Genomic DNA, 20,399 nt, shown 5'->3' on the forward strand with positions numbered 1-20,399 from the left:
TTATAATAGGTGATTTACCTTTTTCTGTTACCCATTTATACTTATTAAAACAATTATTTGTGAGGAAAAGGTGTGATTAATTTTAAATAATGGTGTTTCATCTTAGTTCTAATGTTGTAAAAAAGCTCTACGAATCAATCGTAAACCTTATCAATCACAATTTCCGTTTTCTGTATTAAAAATAACCGTTCAAAATCTATTATTACAATTAAAGAGCTTTAAATTCGCACTTGTTTAATTTATATGTTCTAATTTTGAAGGTCAATTAGGTGAGGCTAGAGATTTAAATTCAAGAGTCATGTAAAAATAAATTTCAAGTATTTCATTTCTCACGTTGTTAACAAAGAATTTGCAACAAAAATATGAAGAATAAAGGAGTTTGTTATAAAACTAAACTTTTAAACATTACATAATTTTCGAAAAAATATAGTTATAAGTCTATCATTAAAAACTGAAAACAAGAAAAGGATATATAGAAGTCCATTAAATTTTCTTACCTTTCTAGAATTTACAATCTAACTTCTATATGGAAACAGATCTACTCAGATTCACTATACACTAAACCAGACATTTTTATTACGGAACGAATTAAGAAAAAAAATACATATTAATGGACTAAAGAATAAAACCTTATAAAATATAATAGCCCTTTTAATACACATATTTGCAGTTTTGGTTCTCTAAGTATGTCAAATGAACACTTCTAGTCTTTTAATTAAATATTTAACAAATTCTAGTTGTTAGATATGCTTGAAACTATGACAAACACAAATTTAACGGAAACTGGGTTTTTTTCATTTTTAGCTCGTACCACAAATTATTTATATTCGGCAGCCGAAAAATTTGTATAAGTTTTGTATATAACATATAAAATGTATACATATACAAAATATATACAATATATATATACAATATATATATATATATATATATATATATATACTTTCAACTATTATTTTTAGAGCGGCTATATAATGTCATTTTTCCTAAATTAATTAGAAGTGGATACATTTGGATTTTGAAACTATGACAAACACAAATTTAACGGGAAACTCATATTTAGAGGTGAAATTATTGCTTTTTTTGTCTATTCATGGGTAATCTATTTCTAGTGTTTGGTGTAGTTCTTAGTCTAGCAAGTTTGAAATTTACAGTAATTTCCTGGTGTATATGGTTAAATCCTTTCTTTTCATAAATTTTGTTAAATCAAACAGTCAAAGTTTATTAAATATTTAACAAAATCCAAAAGTATCCACTTCTAACTAATTTAGAAAAATGACACTGGATAGCCGCTCTGAAAATAATAGTTGAAAAAAAATATATTGTTTGTATATATTTTATATATATATATACATTTTGTATGTTATATACCAAAACTATATAAATTTTTCGGCTAACAAATATAAATAATTTGTGGCACGAGCTAAAAGTAAAAAAAAACCAATAAATTCAGAGGCGGATGCAGTGTGGTAGTTATGGGTTCAATTGAACTCATAACTTTCGACGCTGAGTAGAAATTTATGTGTAAAAATTTATTAAAATTGTAAAAATAATATATTTGAACTCATAACGTTAAAAATATAATGGGTTCCATATTAAAAATCTTAAAATTTGAATCCCGAATCCGCCTCTGAATAAATTTATACCTCTATCTTAACATAAGGTACTATTATTGTCATTGTTTCATTTAAAACCTTATAAAATACACGTGTGCGTATTTATTATTTTGTATATATGTATATAATATAATCTTTTTCCTTTTCTGTATACCTTACCGTATTACTGGTGCAACTATAATAAACTATAAAAACCATACATAAAATACCGGCCAAACAACAGTCTCACCACAAAACCCACCGTATAAATCTCACCATCTCTTCATCTTCTCTCAATTCCCCTCTATTTATTCCTTCCTTCACACGTTTCACATTCCCACCTCTCTCTCTCACTCTTCTCATTCTCTCTCTCACACACACACAGCACACACATACTTTCTCTCTCTAGGTGTCGGTGATGGGAGCAACAATTTTGCCAGATCTCGGAACGGAAATTCTGATTCCGGTGTGTGCGCTCATCGGAATCGGTTTTGCGCTCGTGCAATGGGTAATTGTGTCGAAAGTTATAGTTTCGACGGATAAATTATCGTCGTCTTCCGGTGACGGTAAGAATGGATCATATGCTGAAGCGTTAATTGAAGAAGAAGAAGGTATTAATGATCATAGCGTTGTGAATAAGTGTGCTGAAATTCAAAATGCCATCTCTGAAGGTAATTATTTCTTTAAAAATATTATTGCTTCTTTTTATTGAAATTGTATTTACAGACGCTCGTTCATGTAATTACATATTGCACGTACATAAACACTCTTCTACTCCATGTACGGAAAAGACGGATCTAGGATTTAAGTTTTATGGCTTGTATTTTTAAAGTTATGGGTTCATATTGCTATATATTACAATATTAATGAATTTTTACACATAAAGCTACCCACCAAAAGTAGTGGGTTCAGTTGAACCCGGGACCGATACCTTGGAAACTGATTCAACCGTTGGGGCGGCCCAACATCATCTGAGGCCTAAAGCAAAGTCTTAAATACAGACTTTATATATATATATATATATATATATATATATATATATATATATATATATATATATATATATTATTTAATGAACATCGTTTTTTTAAAAATTAGACAAGTGAGAATGTGGAATTAAAAAAAATGAGAACTTAGTTTTATCAAGTACAGAAAATTAAATGAATTTAACGTTGATTGCATCACAACTGAAATGGGAGAACCCATAAAACATACTTCCTCCGTCCCAACTTAAGTGACTCCTTTTTTTTTTAGTAAGTCCCTTTCTATATTTGATAACAATTCAACTTTAGATTTTTCTTTTTACCATTAATGAGATGATTTCTAGCCCACAAATTTCTATGATTTATTTAAGATTACAAGTTTCAAAATCCTTTCTTTATTTCATAAACTCCATGTCCAGTCAAACACTTTCATATAAATTGAGACGGAGAGAGTATAATTTATGTAAGAAAAATAAATAATAAGTTAGATTATTAGATATAGTTACGTGACCAACTAATGAATAGAGAAATATAATTAAGTAAAAAAGTAAAATAAGATTGATAGAGGAAGAAATCGAGTTATTAAAAATTAATATAACAATAAAGAAATAAATTTATCAATAATAAGAGATAATTATATAAATAATATACTACTATATATAGAAAAATAGTAATTTTGGGGCCCTTAAAATTTTGTGGCCTAAAACAAGTGCTTCAGGGTGAGGTCGCCCCTGCTCTACATGCACATGTATACAATGGTGGACCCAAAATTTTGTGCAAGCGGGTTCAATCTTACAAATACATAACTTTAGTCGTAAAATAGTAGTTGTCAAGTGGGTTCAAATAAAATATATATACAAAATTTATGCAGTTTTAATCCTAATTTATACATATACACAATATTATTTTTTAATGAAGTGGGTTCGGTTGAACCCGCTTGCCACCACGTGTGTTCGCCACTGCATGTATATGCGTATAGGATTTAAGTTATATGTATTGATAGTTTAAAAAAAAACTACGCTATGAATTTATTGCCTATTACAGATTTTTAATCATAATTACGAGGTGATTGTATAAATAATTTGTCCACAGTCATATATATATATATGGAAAAAATACAGTGAAGTGCATATCTGGTAAATCTCTTGATAAAAATACAGTGAAGTGTAAAAATATTTACACGATCAGGGGTAAATCTCTTGATAAATGTTAATAGCATATCTGGTAAAAATGGTAATAACATGCTATCATAGGTTGAAGAACACTGGTACAGTCAAACTTGTCTATAACAGTCTCGTTTGTTCTAGATATTTTTGGATGTCATAGCGAATTATTGTTATAGAAAACATATATTATAACATAACATGAAATTTAGTTCCGGAAAAACTTGGCTTTTACAGTGAAGTGCTGTTATATAAGGATGCAATTATAGAGAGGTCTGACTGTAGTATAAAAGATCTTCATCCTATACACATAATATGTGTGAGTAAAGGTAGAAACTTGGATGCTTCCGGTATTTGTTGGTATACTTTCCCTGTGATTTACTTGTCACGTTCAGCATTTAACTTCATTAGTTGCTATGATTATGAGCATACCACTTTTTTATTTTATAGGAGTATTGACTAATTGCAGTTAGTACTGTCTAAGCAACCTTTAATTCACTATTAAATAATTCCTGGCAGCTGCCAAGCACTATCCTAGTGATACTTCAGAGAAGGCAGACCAGAGAATCCGTGTTACCTCAGTGTTGTGCTATAGTCACGTGTCTCTACTCTAGAAGTCAACTTAGTGTCAAGGCTGCTGAATTGAATCTTTCGTCTAGTTAGAGATTTATTAAAGTAAGATATGAGAACTTTGAACAACTTCGTTGCACAAAGTAATTTTTTCAGCAACTAGAGGGACCGAAATTCGCTGATGGAGATGATGTTTCTTTGGCAGTTTCCTTAGAGCATCCAGAGGGGGTCTTAGAACATATAATTAAAAATAATGATAAGAATAAAAGGAACTAGAGGAATTCTGAGATTCTTGCAATGAGATTGCATTTTGCTTTGCCCATTCACTTCTACTGATGTCCTTATTTTTTGCACCCAGAAAAAAATGGGGACTCTGACCTCAACATGTTATGTATGCTTCCTTTAAAATGGCATATTAAAAATGCTGTATCAAAAAATAATGTGGCATACAAGTAGTGTAGTTTGGTGATTGGCATTTCGAATCTGAAGCATATAACAGGCTTCAATTGAATTTTCAATGTTCAAAGAAGTTCTCCCTTTTGCTCTTACTAACATTGTATTGCTGGATTTGTTCCAGTTTATTGCTTTAGAGTCTGATGTGTTGCATTAATATTTCTTTTGGCATATAAATGCATGAATTTCTCTTAGAGTGCCTAGATAGTTAAACTTTTCCTGATAATAGCTTTCCTAATTGTGGAATCAATCTACGCCGCAGGTGCAACCTCATTCCTCTTTACGGAATACCAGTATGTTGGTGTTTTCATGGTTGCTTTTGCAATTCTGATCTTCCTATTCCTCGGCTCTGTTGAGGGTTTCAGCACAAAGAGCCAGGCTTGTACATATGACAGCTCCAAAATGTGCAAGCCTGCTCTTGCCACTGCTGTTTTCAGCACCATATCCTTCTTGCTTGGTGGTGTAACTTCTGTGGTTTCTGGGTTTCTTGGAATGAAGATTGCAACATATGCAAATGCAAGGACTACCTTGGAGGCTAGAAAGGGTGTTGGTAAGGCTTTTATCGTTGCATTCAGATCTGGTGCTGTGATGGGCTTCCTTCTTGCTGCAAATGGTCTTCTGGTTTTGTTCATTGCCATCAACCTATTCAAGTTATATTACGGTGATGACTGGGAAGGACTATTTGAGGCAATAACTGGTTATGGGCTTGGTGGATCATCGATGGCCCTTTTTGGTAGAGTTGGTGGAGGTATATACACTAAAGCGGCAGATGTTGGAGCTGATCTTGTGGGCAAGGTGGAGAGAAACATCCCTGAAGATGATCCTAGAAATCCAGCGGTAGGCTTATTGTATCATTTAAAATGTCATGATCTATTTATGCTTTTTCCTGGTTAGTTTTAACGTTAAATATGTGCTCAGGTTATTGCTGACAATGTCGGTGACAATGTTGGAGATATTGCTGGGATGGGATCGGATCTATTTGGATCTTATGCAGAGTCATCGTGTGCTGCCCTTGTTGTTGCTTCTATCTCCTCTTTTGGCGTCAACCATGAGTTGACTGCCATGCTATATCCTCTTCTTGTCAGTTCCGTGGGCATCCTTGTGTGTTTGCTTACCACCTTATTTGCAACTGATTTCTTTGAAGTCAAGGCTGTAAAAGAAATTGAGCCAGCATTGAAGAAGCAACTTGTCATCTCAACTGTTCTTATGACATTTGGAATTGCTCTTGTTTCTTGGATTGCCCTTCCATCTACCTTCACAATATTCAATTTTGGAATTCAGAAAGAAGTTCAGAGCTGGTAAGTCTAAATGCTGACCTGTGCTTCTATAACTTTGAAATAATTGCATTGCGTATACATTGCTTCGTAATATTTCTTTTCATTGTCTTTGAAGTTGTAAGCATGAAGTCAATATTTAGGTAAAGGAACTCCAGTGTGACAAACTAATGGATGAAGATTCATTTCTCCTGCCTATCCTTCCTTTCGGTCTTTCATAAACATTTATCAAGGCTAACTGGCACGCAAAACTGATTTAAACTTGCAGGCAGTTGTTCTTATGCGTTGGAGTTGGTCTGTGGGCTGGACTTATTATTGGGTTCGTCACCGAGTACTACACCAGCAATGCTTACAGGTACTTGGGTCTCTAGCTGCGTTCTGTTTTGGTGCTTCTTTGATTCTTGCCTATCAGAAATATGAGTTTTGTTTCATTTATTTTCAGCCCTGTGCAAGATGTTGCTGATTCCTGTCGCACTGGTGCTGCCACAAATGTTATTTTTGGTCTTGCATTGGGCTACAAATCAGTGATCATTCCAATTTTTGCCATAGCAGTCAGTATCTTTGTTAGCTTCAGTTTTGCTGCAATGTATGGCATTGCAGTCGCTGCTCTTGGAATGCTGAGCACCATAGCTACTGGTTTGGCAATTGATGCCTATGGTCCCATCAGTGACAATGCAGGAGGAATTGCTGAGATGGCTGGGATGAGCCACAGAATCAGAGAGAGAACGGATGCCCTTGATGCTGCAGGTAACACCACTGCCGCTATTGGAAAGGTAAGTCAAATACTCTCATACTTCACTGAATGTTGTTAGGTCTATTTAGGTCACTTCACTGACTCATTGTTGACGAGCTTTCTATTATGGTAACAGGGATTCGCCATTGGATCTGCTGCTCTTGTGTCTCTAGCACTCTTTGGTGCATTTGTGAGCCGGGCAGGAATTTCCACAGTAGATGTCTTGACACCGAAAGTATTCATTGGCTTACTTGTTGGCGCAATGCTTCCTTATTGGTTCTCTGCCATGACAATGAAGAGCGTGGGAAGTGCTGCCCTTAAGATGGTTGAGGAAGTGCGCAGGCAATTCAACACCATCCCCGGTCTCATGGAAGGAACCGCAAAGCCCGATTATGCCACCTGTGTCAAGATCTCCACGGATGCATCAATCAAGGAAATGATCCCACCTGGTGCTCTTGTCATGCTTACACCATTGATTGTAGGCATATTATTTGGCGTCGAAACCCTGTCTGGTGTGCTTGCAGGATCTCTCGTCTCTGGCGTACAGGTAAATGTTTTAGCTGAAATGTGCTAAAAGCTTCAAATGGTCTTTCTCTTTGTCTCTCTAATCCTGGATCATCTTCGATTGGTAGATTGCCATTTCTGCATCAAACACCGGTGGAGCCTGGGATAACGCCAAGAAGTACATCGAGGTAGATAAACTTGAGCTGGACGTTTTACATTCACATTGAGTTCCTTGAGTATGCTTGAGAAACTTAATTTGTTAACTCATTTATTCGTGTTGGTTTTGTGATATTAGGCTGGAGCTTCAGAACATGCGAGAACTCTTGGCCCCAAGGGATCTGATCCACACAAGGCTGCTGTCATTGGTGACACTGTTGGTGACCCTCTCAAGGACACATCTGGACCATCATTGAACATTCTCATCAAGCTGATGGCTGTCGAATCCCTCGTGTTCGCTCCCTTCTTCGCCACTCACGGTGGTCTTCTCTTCAAGATCTTTTAAGATAAAAAGGAATGAATTATAATTGGAACATGCCGATAGTAGTCCCTCTCAAAGATCTATATCTCTCCTCCTTTTACCCTTCTTCTTACTTTATTTCAATCATTTTTTGGTGTTGATGGTCACTAGAATGTAGGTAAGTGGAGGAGAACTGATGATAATGGCGAAATGTCTTGCAGAGTTGAGAACATCAACATTGTTTTCCCTAGAGTAAATGATTCTATATACTAAAGAGAACTATTGAAAATTTTGTTAGCTTTTCATTTGTGGTTTTTTTGGAGGTCTTTTTTGGTTCCCCTCGACCTAAAACATTGCATATTTTTATTTTTTCATGCATGCTGTGAACGGCCTAATGCTCTTAATATTCTTACAGGCGTTGATAATGCATAAATAAAAAGAGTTTAAATTCTATACTTTCGTGTAAAAGAATTTTTACATTATTAGGTCACTTAAAAGATAACTACATGTAGTCGTTCGTAAACTAATAATTTGACAAAATAAGGTTCGATACTTTCACATTTTAGTGTAAAAATTCTTTACGTTATCATTATATACTATAAGTTAAATCCAAAATATCATTTTCTCCCTCTCTCCCTTTGCTTGTGTCCGTCTTCTGCTCAAGTAACAGGCTAGGCGATATCAGTTTTATAGACTGCTCAAGCAACAGGCTAGGTTTAAGTCCACTTAAATTATATGAACCAGATTCAGAATTCAAGTAAAAGAAAATGTGAAGGACTTACAACTGTTTGAAGAACAACTTGCAAGTTTTTTTAGTTTGAGAAATGATTAAAACAAACAAATAGCAAAAAATCTTAATCCAACATTATTTTAATTCATTTTCATTAAGAAAACAATTGTAAAAGGTAAATAAAAGACCCTAAAATTCGTTGCTAATCCTATTTAGCAACATATTATCAAAAAGATTTATTAATTATAAGCGATGAAGTTGGTAGCTAATTTCAACTTTAGTGTGTAAAAGATGACCGTAGTAAAATGTGGAGATTGTTGTGTTTCTTATGTCCATTGACTTGCTAGTATAATGTATATTTTGCATATGTTATGGTTAATTTGGTTTATATGATAGAAATTATTTCGAAATAAGTATCAGTTTTCACGTATACTGAATGATACAGAGAACTGAGAGAGATTAATGAAAAAGATAACCCAACTTTATTCAACCATTACTGCAAAAGAAAAAGAAAAACCAATACAATAAGAATTGCTTAACTCAAAAGACTACTCTTTATTTTTATTTTTAACAACCCTTGTGTATTCAGAACTTCCGACTAATCCAAATTCACGTCAATAAGGTTCATCCAAGAGGAAAACGCTTCTTACCAGAATTTTTTAATTCTCAAGACTCGAACCAGGGGTCTCTAGTTAAAGGTGGAGAGATCACATCCATCCATCACGACCCTTGATAACTCCGATGACTAATATACTTCCCATTTTAAAATAACGTATTTAAAAAAAACAATCACCACTATCCCTCCATCCCTTTTATTTTGGTTTGACATAACTTAGAAAGTAAATATCAAACATATTATTTCCACTATCTCAAAAGCTTATTATAAAAGTGGCGGAGGCGGTATTTGAGCTTCAGCAGAACAAAAACTCTTAATAGCAGGAGGGAAAAATGGATTAAAAGGAAAAATCTTAGGCCAACAACCATCATCAATATCCAAAGCAGCTTTGCAACACTGAGGACCAAGCAAATGAAGTTGAATACTCAAAAAAGATGTAATTATTTCTTCAATACAATTAGGAACATCATTAACTGATGTTAAGCATTTTGTAATTGAATCAGGACCTATTCCTCCAAAATTTGGTAATAATCCAAGAAATTGACCAAAGCAAGGTGTACTCACAATTGACATGGATAAAATTATTAGCATAGTTGAATATAGGGTTTTCGGGCTCGCCATTGGAAAAAAGATAAATTTACTTGCACTCGATGTTTATATTGTAATGTTGTTGTATGAACTTTGGTTTGTGAGTGTGAAAGATTTTGGAGTTGGGGTTGAGGTATTTATATGCAAATTAACAAGAAATAGTGACATATTGAAACTGTTACAAGAGTGTTAACTTTTGGTTGTTTAATGTTAGCATTTATTGATATATTTAAAATGATGTTATTAGTATTAGTATTTATTGCTTTCTTTAGGAGGGAGTTATTTTTCTGTGGGTACTATAGAAAATTACTTTAAATTTGTTGAATCATTAATTTCGGTCCTTGACCCTCGATCGATTTAATACGAGTCATCCTCAAAAAAATAAAATTATAAACTAATTTTTCTTATTGTAGTTGCACTATTTCATGTCTTCAAATAGCAAAGAATCAGCTTAATAGGAATGAATTAAACTATTTATATCTCTAATTTAGAATAAATTAAAAAGTTCCTTTTTCAACATCATTTTTAGGAAGAAATTCGATAGTTAAAGTTAAAGCCAATTTGCGGTTCTTACAATTGTAATATATTGAAATTTCAGCCAATAAAACGAGTTCTTAATTAGGGTAAGCCAGTGCGATACGCAAGATAATAACTCTTAACGTTAAAATTTTAACTAAGCTCAACATGTTTTCAGATTGAATGTTGTTCGACATTTTTCAGCTAACATGAGACTCTTTCGTTAACTTTATCTTTGCATAAAGTACAGCTCGATGCACGAAACAGAAATTCACACAGGTCCCGGATAAGGACCGCACCCCAAAGGGTGTGATGTAGGTAGCCTACCATGATGCAAGCATCAGTGGCTGATTTCACGCTCGAACCCGTGACCTATAGATCACATGGAGACAAGGGCAGAGGTAGAGTGCAGGATGCGGGTTCGGCTAAACCCAGTAACTTTTGTTCAAACCATGTATTTGTCTTAAAAATTTTATTAAATATGTACAAATTATTAATTTAGAACCCAATAACTTAAAAGGAATATAATTCTAAACCCATAAGATTCAAATCTTGGCTCCACCTCTGCACTGGGACAACTTTACCGTTACTCCAAGGCTCCCGTTCTTTAACTTTTATCTCTGCATAAATAGTCATAATGAGAATTACAACTGACTAAAACTGAAACGCATTTTGGAAGTTAAATATGCATAGCCAAACATACATTTCATAAATATGGTATACATGATCTATATAACTCCAAAATCTCCCTATAAATACCTTTATATTGTCAGTTGTCACACACATTTCACAAACATCATCCAAAAATAAAATCCTCAAAAGTAGGTAAAAAGGAAGAAAAAACAATTAAGTCATGGCAATAAAATTTCTGAAGATATTTGCATTTTTCATTATATTAGGAATGGCAAACTCAGTAGCCATGGCCAGATTAGATCCAATATTGGCACCAAGTCCAAGTGATGATGTTTTTGAATGTTGGTCATCTCTTAAAAGTATAAGTGGATGTGTAACAGGAGTTTATAAAGCATTTACTGGAATTGGATGGCTTGATTCTTCTTGTTGTGAAGTAGTTACTGGCATTGATAGTAATTGTTGGCCTAAAATATTCCCATTTAATCCTAGTTTTGGTGAAACTTTGATTTATTATTGCAGCATTTCTCCTGCACCATCACCAATATCTGCAATTTGAAGATGGAATTGAGTAATTGACAGTATTTGGTTGAATTAAGCTCTTTTTTTTCTTTTCTTTTTTTATGATGCAAAAATGTAGTGAATGTAGGTTTTGGTTGATTGAAAAGAGCGAAAATTGGAAATTTGAAGTTTCTTGTTAGGCGTTTAGTCGGTTGAATAAACTTTTGCTTATTTGTTTTTGAAAAAGAGTTTACGTTCTATGCACCGACAGTGTAAAGAATTTTACGCTGTCAAGTTATATTGAAAAAGAAGGGGAGCCCTGGCGTAACTGTAAAGTGGTTGCCATGTGACCAGGAGGTCACGGGTTCAAGCCGTGAAAACAACCTCTTGCAGAAATACAGGTAAGACTGCATACAATAGAACTTTGTAGTCCGGTCTTTCCCCAAACCCCGTACATAGTTGGAGCTTAGTGCACCGGACTACCCTTTATTTTTTAAAGTTATGTTGAAAACTTCTCCTTTTGGGCCACTTGTTATAGCAAGCATCATAGTGTGAAATGTCAATAAAATGTGGAGTAAAAAAATGCAGTACGGTGTACAAAACATCACGCGTTCAAGCAAGGTCCAGCGAAGAACCGCATCCCAAGGGTTGTGAAGTAGACAGTCTACCCTAATGAAATGAAATTTGAAGTACGAAGATTAAATCATCTAATTTTCTAATTAATTTGGATTACCTTAACTAAGAAACCAGAAAACTCATTGGATTAAATGGAATATATATCACAACTAAACAATCTCATAGAATGACAAAAGTAGTTCATTTGTTCTGCAAAAGGATGGTTAATTCCTAGAGAAAAGCTAAAACTCCCTCTTCCTACTACTACATACTTCAAACATGGTTGAAAAGCAGAACAAACATATACTAGGAAGTGGTTCATTTTTTCTTCTTGGCAGGTGGTTGATCCTCCTCGTCCACGTCCTCGTCCTCGTCTTCCTCTTCCTCATCATCATCATCCCCGTCCTCATCGTCTTCATCATCTTCATCGTCTTCGTCATCGCTGCCTTCGTCGCCATTAGCCGCTGGATTCTCTTTGGGATCCCCTTCTTCCTCATCATCTCCCCCTTCTTCGCCTGAAAAGTCTTCATCGTCAGCATCATCGTCGTCCTGATCATCAGCATCTCCATCATCATCCTCATCGTCCTCTGTGTCACTGCCATCTTTGTTCTCAATTCCAGCTTTTTCCATTTTATGGAGCTCTTCGAATGGAAACCTAAAAATGACATCAGAGTTTGGCATTTGCCACATGAAACTTCCAGTTCTGCATGCTATGAATGAATACAGGAAAGTTAACAATTATGAGTACCTTTTCTCAGTGCCTATCAACTCTGGCAATGCATTAGCATCCTTGAGCATAGTTTCTGCCTGAAGCATAACCAACATTGATAAGGGAACTATGCAAATATGAGTGAAATTGCGGAACAAGAAGTTTCTAGGCCGTCATTGTAGAGTTCAATCAAAACACAAAGGACAGCAGGGCAACTAAACGGAATAAGCTCATTGATGAGTAGCAACGAGCAAGAAAACGTAGACTTTTTCTGATAAAAAGAGAGAAAATATAGATTAAACAGCGCTTGATGCAATAGACAGTTTCACTTTTCATAATAAGGCAGAAGAAGGTATTTATTCCCAGATTCATTGGGGAAAGAAGGAGGATTAGAGGATTACATCTTTGAATTTCGACTTTCTTGCAAGCGTATACATACACAAAATTAATTCTCTTAAATACTTTGGTAATAGTTACAGCATTCATTCTGCACTTTCCTACATTTTTCCTAAATTTCATGATACTGTTGATGTATTGATACCTTCACTATTATTTCCTCAACTTCTAAGCTTTAAATCTTCAAGTCCATAATTGACCGCTAAAAAATGTGTAACAGAAGGTGATCTAATGTTAATGTAAATGGCACACAAAATCTATTGGTCACATATAACTTGTCCATTTGAGAGGAATAACGTGTTAAATGCTAAATCAGATTTAGGCAAGGGAAATTGTTTCATCCGATGAGGCTGTGTAAAATTAAGCAGATATTGCCCATCCAGCTTTAATTAAAGTCAGCACTTGAAGCAGGAGTCTATCTAAGGATAGTGCACTAGAATTCAAATGTTTCTTATGCTTGCAGACGCCAATACAGAGAAAGAAACCAAAAGAACTAAGGGGGCAGAGCAAGCCATGCCTATAAACCAAAGACATAATATAGTTCCAAGAGTTCTGGGAGAAGATTTGGCGACTGTAATCACAAGATTTGGAAGATCAGAAGCTTTAGTTAAACAAAGGGAAGATGGCCAAAGCACACATTATAAAAAGAGGGCACAGAAAAACAGGTTGATAGATCTGTCTATTAACTGCATTCTTGCAAAAGGTGGCGAAGCCAAATTAGTTGGACTTGGCTCCTCTCAAGTTTAGTTACATCCGATGTAAGCTTGGATGTGGAACAACAGTTCACTTAAAAATCTAAAGGCTCATATATAATAACTTAACATTTAACAATCTATCTAACTAATAACTATAGTCAAAAGCCAAAACCTTTAAAATTCCCAACTCTTCTTAGACAAATTTAGACACGACATATTCCTTTATATTCCTCCTACTGCCCTTTGCCTCCCTCTCTTCAGCTTATGTAGTTACACCCTAATCTAACCAATGTTGTCAAAGGCACACTTAAAATGCACTTAAGCCTTGAAGCGAGACGCAAAACATGTTGAGCTCTTCGCCTCGCTTGACGGACGCTTCAGTGTCATCATCAAGGCTCTAAGGCATACTTTTTCTTGCCAATGAGCATAATCCTGAAGAGGCGACACTAAACAATTGGTATTCCACTTTATTGTAAAAAAAATTCAATTTCTTTGTCCACATATTCGTTATTCATGCTTATAATTATTAGCCTTTGACTACACATACATATTTATATTTCTTTCTCCATTTGTGTGCTTCTTCATTAAAGCCCATGCTTTATTTGTATTTTGCGCTTAATGCCCCAATGGACGTTAGAGATTTTTTGCGCTTTTTGCCTTTAATAACACTGGAGCTATCAAATAGTCACATCCATGCGCATAGACCACCCATATACTTCAGAATTTCTTTTCACAGGCAACTTGGTTTTGATTCTTGACAGAAATTCAACTGGAGAACCTCAATTTTGGGGAAAAGTTACTCTTAAACTATAGTCACGTATCTTGTTAAGTTAATCAAAACTGAGCCTTTAGGTTTTAAAATAGATATTTGTTCCAGGAGCCAAGTCCAACTTAGTCACACCAAGACAAATGAAAGAGAGGCATATGACACTAAACACTAACCTTAGTAACCTAAATTGGTTTTAGCCATTCAATCATCTAAATGGAGCATTAGCATTACAAACAGCCAAAAAAAGAGGAAAAACAGAGCTCTGCAGTCCAAAATTACTTCAAAGAACACAACATATTAGCATACAATAGCTAAAGTTAGCAGCTTGAAGAACAATAACAAACATTTAAGTAAGAAACCTAATGAAGCACAGAAAAATTTCCGAACTTTAACCATCCCATAAACAAGATGCAATGAAATTTGACATAATAGCTGTTCAAACAACTACAGAAGCATAAATCAGAGCAAGAAATCCAAAACCCGCCATTAAAAATCACAACTTTACAAGAAAACAAAAGTGTTAAGTTGGAAAATTGTGCTATACCACTATGAAAAATCAAGCAATGACACAAAAACATCTTCAGTAAGTGTGTGTGTGTTGGGAGGGCATCAACAAAAGAGCTGCTCAAACAACTACAAAACCAAAAAACAGAGCAAGAAATCAAAAACCCATCATTACAAATCATTTTACAAGAAAACATGGCTACCCTGTGAAATAAAACATCACATGTAAGTAAGTAGCATCTAGAATAGAATCCAGAGCAGCTAAGAAAAAAAATCGAGTAGCTTGCGGGCCGGTCGTCATTGCACACTAGCTGGTCAGTGGGGTAAGAGAGTGTTCCGTTGGTGTTCTCAGTCTCAGTGCGACCTTGCTTGGTCAACAAGGGGATCAAAATGAGCGAGTTCTCGTCCCATACTCAAGTCTGACTTCGATCATCATAAAGTGTACAACAACAACAAATCCAGTGAAATCTCACAAGTGGGATATGGGGAGGGTAATGTGTACCCAGATCTTTCCCCTACCTTACAAAGGTAGAGAAGCGATTTCCGATAGACCCTCGACTCAAGAACAATGAAAATGAAGCAATAAACAAACAATAGCAAAGAAAACAAAAGTGTAAGTTGGAAAATTGTGATATACCATTATGAACAGGCCAGCAAAATACAGAGCAAGAAATCCAAAACCCCACTATTAAAAATCAAAACCTTTTCAATAAAATAAAGAGTGTAAGTTAAACAGAGCAAGAAATTCAAAACCCACAATTAAAAATCATAACTTTACAAGAAAACAGAAGTGTAAGTTGGAAAATTATGCTATACTACTACGAACAAAAGAGAAGCCGGTGCACTAAGCCCACGCTATGCGCGGTCCAGGAAGGGCCTGACCACAAGGGTCTATTGTACGGAGTCATTTATGCAAGAGGTTGTTTCTTATTTCTTGGTCTATTATACTACTATGAACAAGAAAGCAAAAAACAGAGCAGGAAATCCAGAACCCCACTATTAAAAATCAAAACATTTTTCAATAAATAAAATAAAGAGTGTAAGTTAAACAGAGCAAAAACAAACAACATACCCAAGTATAATCCCACAATGAGTAGAAATTCAGAACCCATCAATAAAAATCACAACTTTACAAGAAAATAAAGAGTTTTAAGTTAAAAAGACTGTAGTTATATACCACAATGAGCAAAGAAGCAACAGATCTTTGAGCAGCCAAAAGGGTCTCAGCAAATACAGCTTCAACAACAGACTCCATCACCATTCTCCCAAAAGCAGCTACTTCAGAGCTCAAATTACTGACCTCCATTTTCTTTTTTACTTACCCTACAAAAATTAGCCCAAACAAAACTCTATAAATGGGGGAAAAGGAAGTAAAATAAAACTCCAAAATCAGAACTTTCTTGAAAGAGAAGTAGAGGGGGTGGGGGGGTTACTAGGGTAGGGTTGAGTTTGACTGTCCAAAAGCGGAATATTTGAAGAAAGATTTGAAAAGGGGGGATTAGGGCTTTTGTACTTTGAAGAATATACTGGTGTTTAGGGTTTTGGGGATGTGAATTTGAGATTTTGTCGTTTTGTTAGGGGTTAAAGTATAAGAGAAAGAAAATGTGTGAACTGAGCTTGACAGAATATTATGTACTTTTAAGATATGTTAACATTTATTTAGGAATATTCTAGTAAAATAATATAGAATATTACGTAGCATATATTTAGGATCCATTTATGAAAATAATTATTGTGGATGTTCATTTATTACCCCGCAATAGATAATTTTTCTGAAGAAGATTATCTATTTAGCTCTGTTGAAATTTATCTACAAGTAGCTGATGCAGGCAGGTTGCAAGCAGCTGATGCAGGCAGGTTGCAAGCAGCTCAATGAAATGATTTGCAGCAGCTTCTTATTAAACAGGCAGGTTATAAGCAGCTCATGCAGGCAGCTTACAAGCAGCCTTGCAGCTGCTTCCTGAAAATCCTCGCAGTTGCTTCATTTCTTCTATAAATAGAGAAGTTTTCAGTTCATTATTTACAACAGTTTGAAGTTGAATAAAAATATCAATCTCCCTTTATACTTGTCTTCGGTTTCTTTACGTTACAGTCTTTATTTTATAACACGTTATCAGCACGAGACTCTGCCATTTTAAGCACTTACTTCGAATTTAATTTCTATTTCAGTGTTCGTCTCCGATGTAAGACGACACTCTTATGTTCGTGGTTAGATCTTGTTCATAACGAGCATCATAAGGCAGATTATATCCGTGAGGTGGTGAGTTTTTCTTCTTGGCAGTAGTGATATAGATATCACTTACATCTGGAGTGGCCAAATTTGCGTAATTTAATTTGAGCCTTTTGCTTATATTTTAATATCTTTATCATCGCTTGCTTAGTTATATATTACGTATACAGTACCTATTTGGGTATTTGTTTTCATCCTTATTATCTTAATAAAGGATTACAAAGTGGATAACATTGTTAGATCCACTTAAACTCCAGCATAGTTTGCAAGAAATATACAACCACCATAAGTGGTTATATTTCGTATATCTCATTGTAACTAAATTTTGTTAACCACCAGAAGTGGTATATGCCTATGACCACCAGAAGTGATAATTTAGGCTTTCTATGGTTACAATTAAAGATAAGCTAGAGAAATATTCTCTATATTACATGCACGCCTCGATTTGCTCATGAAGTAGTAAATATTTTAAAAGAGGTTGAAGCATCACAATTTGATGTGATTAATGCGCGTTCAGATAATTATGTTCAATTTGCTGAAGGATGATAATGTTTGATAAATATTAATCGATTCCCTAAAGTGAATGTGATAATACTAATAAAGTCGTAAATATGAACGCGCTCTTGTTGTAAATATATTACAATTCACCTCCAGAAGAGTTAATATGATTGAGAGAATATATACTCAATATTTCGTATTTTAAATTTGCTCCTGAAAAAGTAACACAATTGAAATTTCCTCCTGAAGTAGGAAAATATTTTGAAGCAGTGTCTTTCTGTGCTTAAACAAAATAATGAGCTATTCAAAGTTATTTTTGAAGCACATTTTCATTCCATGGAATGAATGAAGAAATACCACAACTCACCTCCTGAAGAGGTAGAATAATAAAGGATATAAATATTATTTTTATGGCATAAATATCATTGCCGCACGTACCTGTTGTACGTAAAACATCTTGGATAATTTTATTAAGTATAATTCTAAGGCAAAAATATTCTTGTAGAATGATTTCTACTACAACCACATTAATATATTATGGTTAGTTATTGAGTTCCCTGAAAGAAATAACAACTCGTGTATCTTTTCTTAAAAGATGCAATGACTATGTGGTTGATGTATTGATACAAAATATTCAGATGATAATGATATTTCTTCTTGAAGGAGATATTTGTCACAAAGTTAGTGGTAGAAATATTAAAATTCTTATTTTTCGTCATTTATAAATTTAGAATTAGCTTTATATTGTTCATTTGATTATGATTTTCTCTCATGACACCAAAAGTGTCTGAGCAATATTTGATAGTACAACAAAAGCTCCTGAAGAGCTAACTGTTTGTCTAGAAGACACATGACACAAGTAGTGTCTGAATAATATTTGATTGTGGACAATAAATGTAAGACTCCCGAAGAACTTATTTGTCATTATTGTGGTCAAAACATATGTTATGATAAACCGAAGTTTACTAATACATATGACTATCATACTGAGACTACAAATGATTGAAAGATTGAAAATCTTCATGTTTCCACAATCATACGGGGTAAATATGTATGTGAGAAGTTACCCGCCTTATTCTTCAAATTTGTACTATATCATATATCACAGTATACTAGAAGTTTACTAATGCAAAAGCAGTCATAGTAAATCAGAAATTTACTGATACAAAAGTAGCCCTAGTAAATCAGAAGTTTACTGATGCAAAAGTTTATGCCATAGTAAACCAGAAGTTTACTTAGAGATAGCATATGCCATGACAAACTTGAAGTTTTCATCTGCCATTTTTAAATGAGCTATTTGAGAATACAGAGAAGCATATACTGAAGAACTAGAAGATTCTTCAAGAATTCTCTTGTGTTGCTTGTTCTCATAATAACTGGATTATACCAGCTAAAGTTGGGACTAAAATCTCCGAATTCTGGAATATATAAAAGGTGAATATGGGCCCATTCACCTATTATGTGAACCACTTATAGATGCATATATAAGATGGTTATATGTATATTTATTGTCAACCTGCAGTTTGGCATTTGAAATTGTCTTTCTCAATTAAAAGCATAATTTTCAGATTATGAAATCAAGATAGTTCATCTTGATCATGCTGGTTTATATCCAATCTAGTTTAGCATTGAATACCTCCTATTAATAGCTAAACTATTGCTTATGAGAACAAAGCCTCATGTGTTGATCTAAGATTTTCTAAATTGCATACAACAACACTTGTATGCATCAGACCAACAAAATATGATAAGTCATCCCCTCACAATTGGTCTAGGATCATAAACCAAATATTTTTACTATCTAATAACTTTTTATGTGCGGTATATGATTAATTTCTCTACCACAATGCACAAAGATATGTTCCCCAAAGAAGATTGGGGATATGTGTTAGTTTTTCTAACATTTGGGGAATGGAATAAACAACTGAAAAATATGCTATATGAATCGAATTATTATTAATATGATCCTCACTTAGAAGATAATTCAAGTCAAATGCCAGAAGCATTTATTGATCCAAAATTAAATATTATATTTCAGTTACAAATGCTCCTATTAAAATTAAAGTCCCTGGAGGATAAAGTTTACTGCACGCATGAAGCGTAGTAAACCGATCGATTCCAAAGGTAATAATCCTTGAAAAAAATAGGAGCAAATGATCAAAATGATCACAATGAGGAGGAAATGAGCTCTAGAAGAGCCCACAACATAACATTTCATGAAACTCTAGAAAATGTTCAGGTACCTGAAAATAAAGAAAGTGATAAGATCTCAACAAGTTATGTCACTTGCGAACCGATGCAAAACGATCGTCGACGATATATTTGATACAATATAGTTCGCAATATTATAAAAATTGTGAGGATCAGACCTGTAGTCCAGACACCTGAAGATGTCATGCCGTCTAAATGCAAGGCATAACCTATATGACTCATTTGATTAAGTCTATATGAAGATCCCTGAAGGATTTAAAATGCTTGAAGAATATAGTTCAAAGCATCGTGAAATGCATTCAATCAGAGTACAAAGATCTTTGTACAGTTTAAATCAATCTGGGCGCATGTGATATAATCGCCTCAATGAATTGATAATGAAGGTTATGTAAATGAAGGCATTTGTCCATGCATTTTACAAAGAAAACAACATCATAGTTTGTTATACTTGTGTGTTTA

At 34.3% G+C, this 20,399-nt stretch overlaps 2 protein-coding genes across 2 annotated transcripts; one reads left to right on the top strand and one right to left on the bottom strand.

The window, feature by feature from the left end:
• The first annotated feature begins 1,766 nt into the window (after nt 1-1,766).
• Nucleotides 1,767-8,021, top strand: LOC107776076 (pyrophosphate-energized vacuolar membrane proton pump). The gene is made up of 8 exons (XM_016595892.2): nt 1,767-2,266; nt 5,027-5,601; nt 5,683-6,062; nt 6,307-6,393; nt 6,481-6,811; nt 6,908-7,318; nt 7,404-7,463; nt 7,571-8,021. The coding sequence occupies exons 1-8, from the start codon at nt 2,014-2,016 to the stop codon at nt 7,775-7,777; spliced, it is 2,304 nt and encodes a 767-aa protein (XP_016451378.1). The 5' UTR covers nt 1,767-2,013; the 3' UTR covers nt 7,778-8,021.
• A 4,050-nt stretch (nt 8,022-12,071) lies between these two features.
• Nucleotides 12,072-16,573, bottom strand: LOC107776077 (uncharacterized). Its single transcript, XM_016595893.2, has 4 exons — nt 16,435-16,573; nt 16,179-16,324; nt 12,677-12,735; nt 12,072-12,583 (listed from the first exon to the last, which is right to left on the bottom strand). Exons 2-4 carry the CDS (start codon nt 16,305-16,307, stop codon nt 12,247-12,249), a joined length of 525 nt encoding a protein of 174 aa, XP_016451379.1. The 5' UTR covers nt 16,308-16,324; nt 16,435-16,573; the 3' UTR covers nt 12,072-12,246.
• Between the last annotated feature and the right edge of the window lie 3,826 nt (nt 16,574-20,399).

This window comes from Nicotiana tabacum, chromosome 21 (assembly GCF_000715075.1).
Source record: "Nicotiana tabacum cultivar K326 chromosome 21, ASM71507v2, whole genome shotgun sequence".
Taxonomy (NCBI): Eukaryota; Viridiplantae; Streptophyta; class Magnoliopsida; order Solanales; family Solanaceae; genus Nicotiana; species Nicotiana tabacum.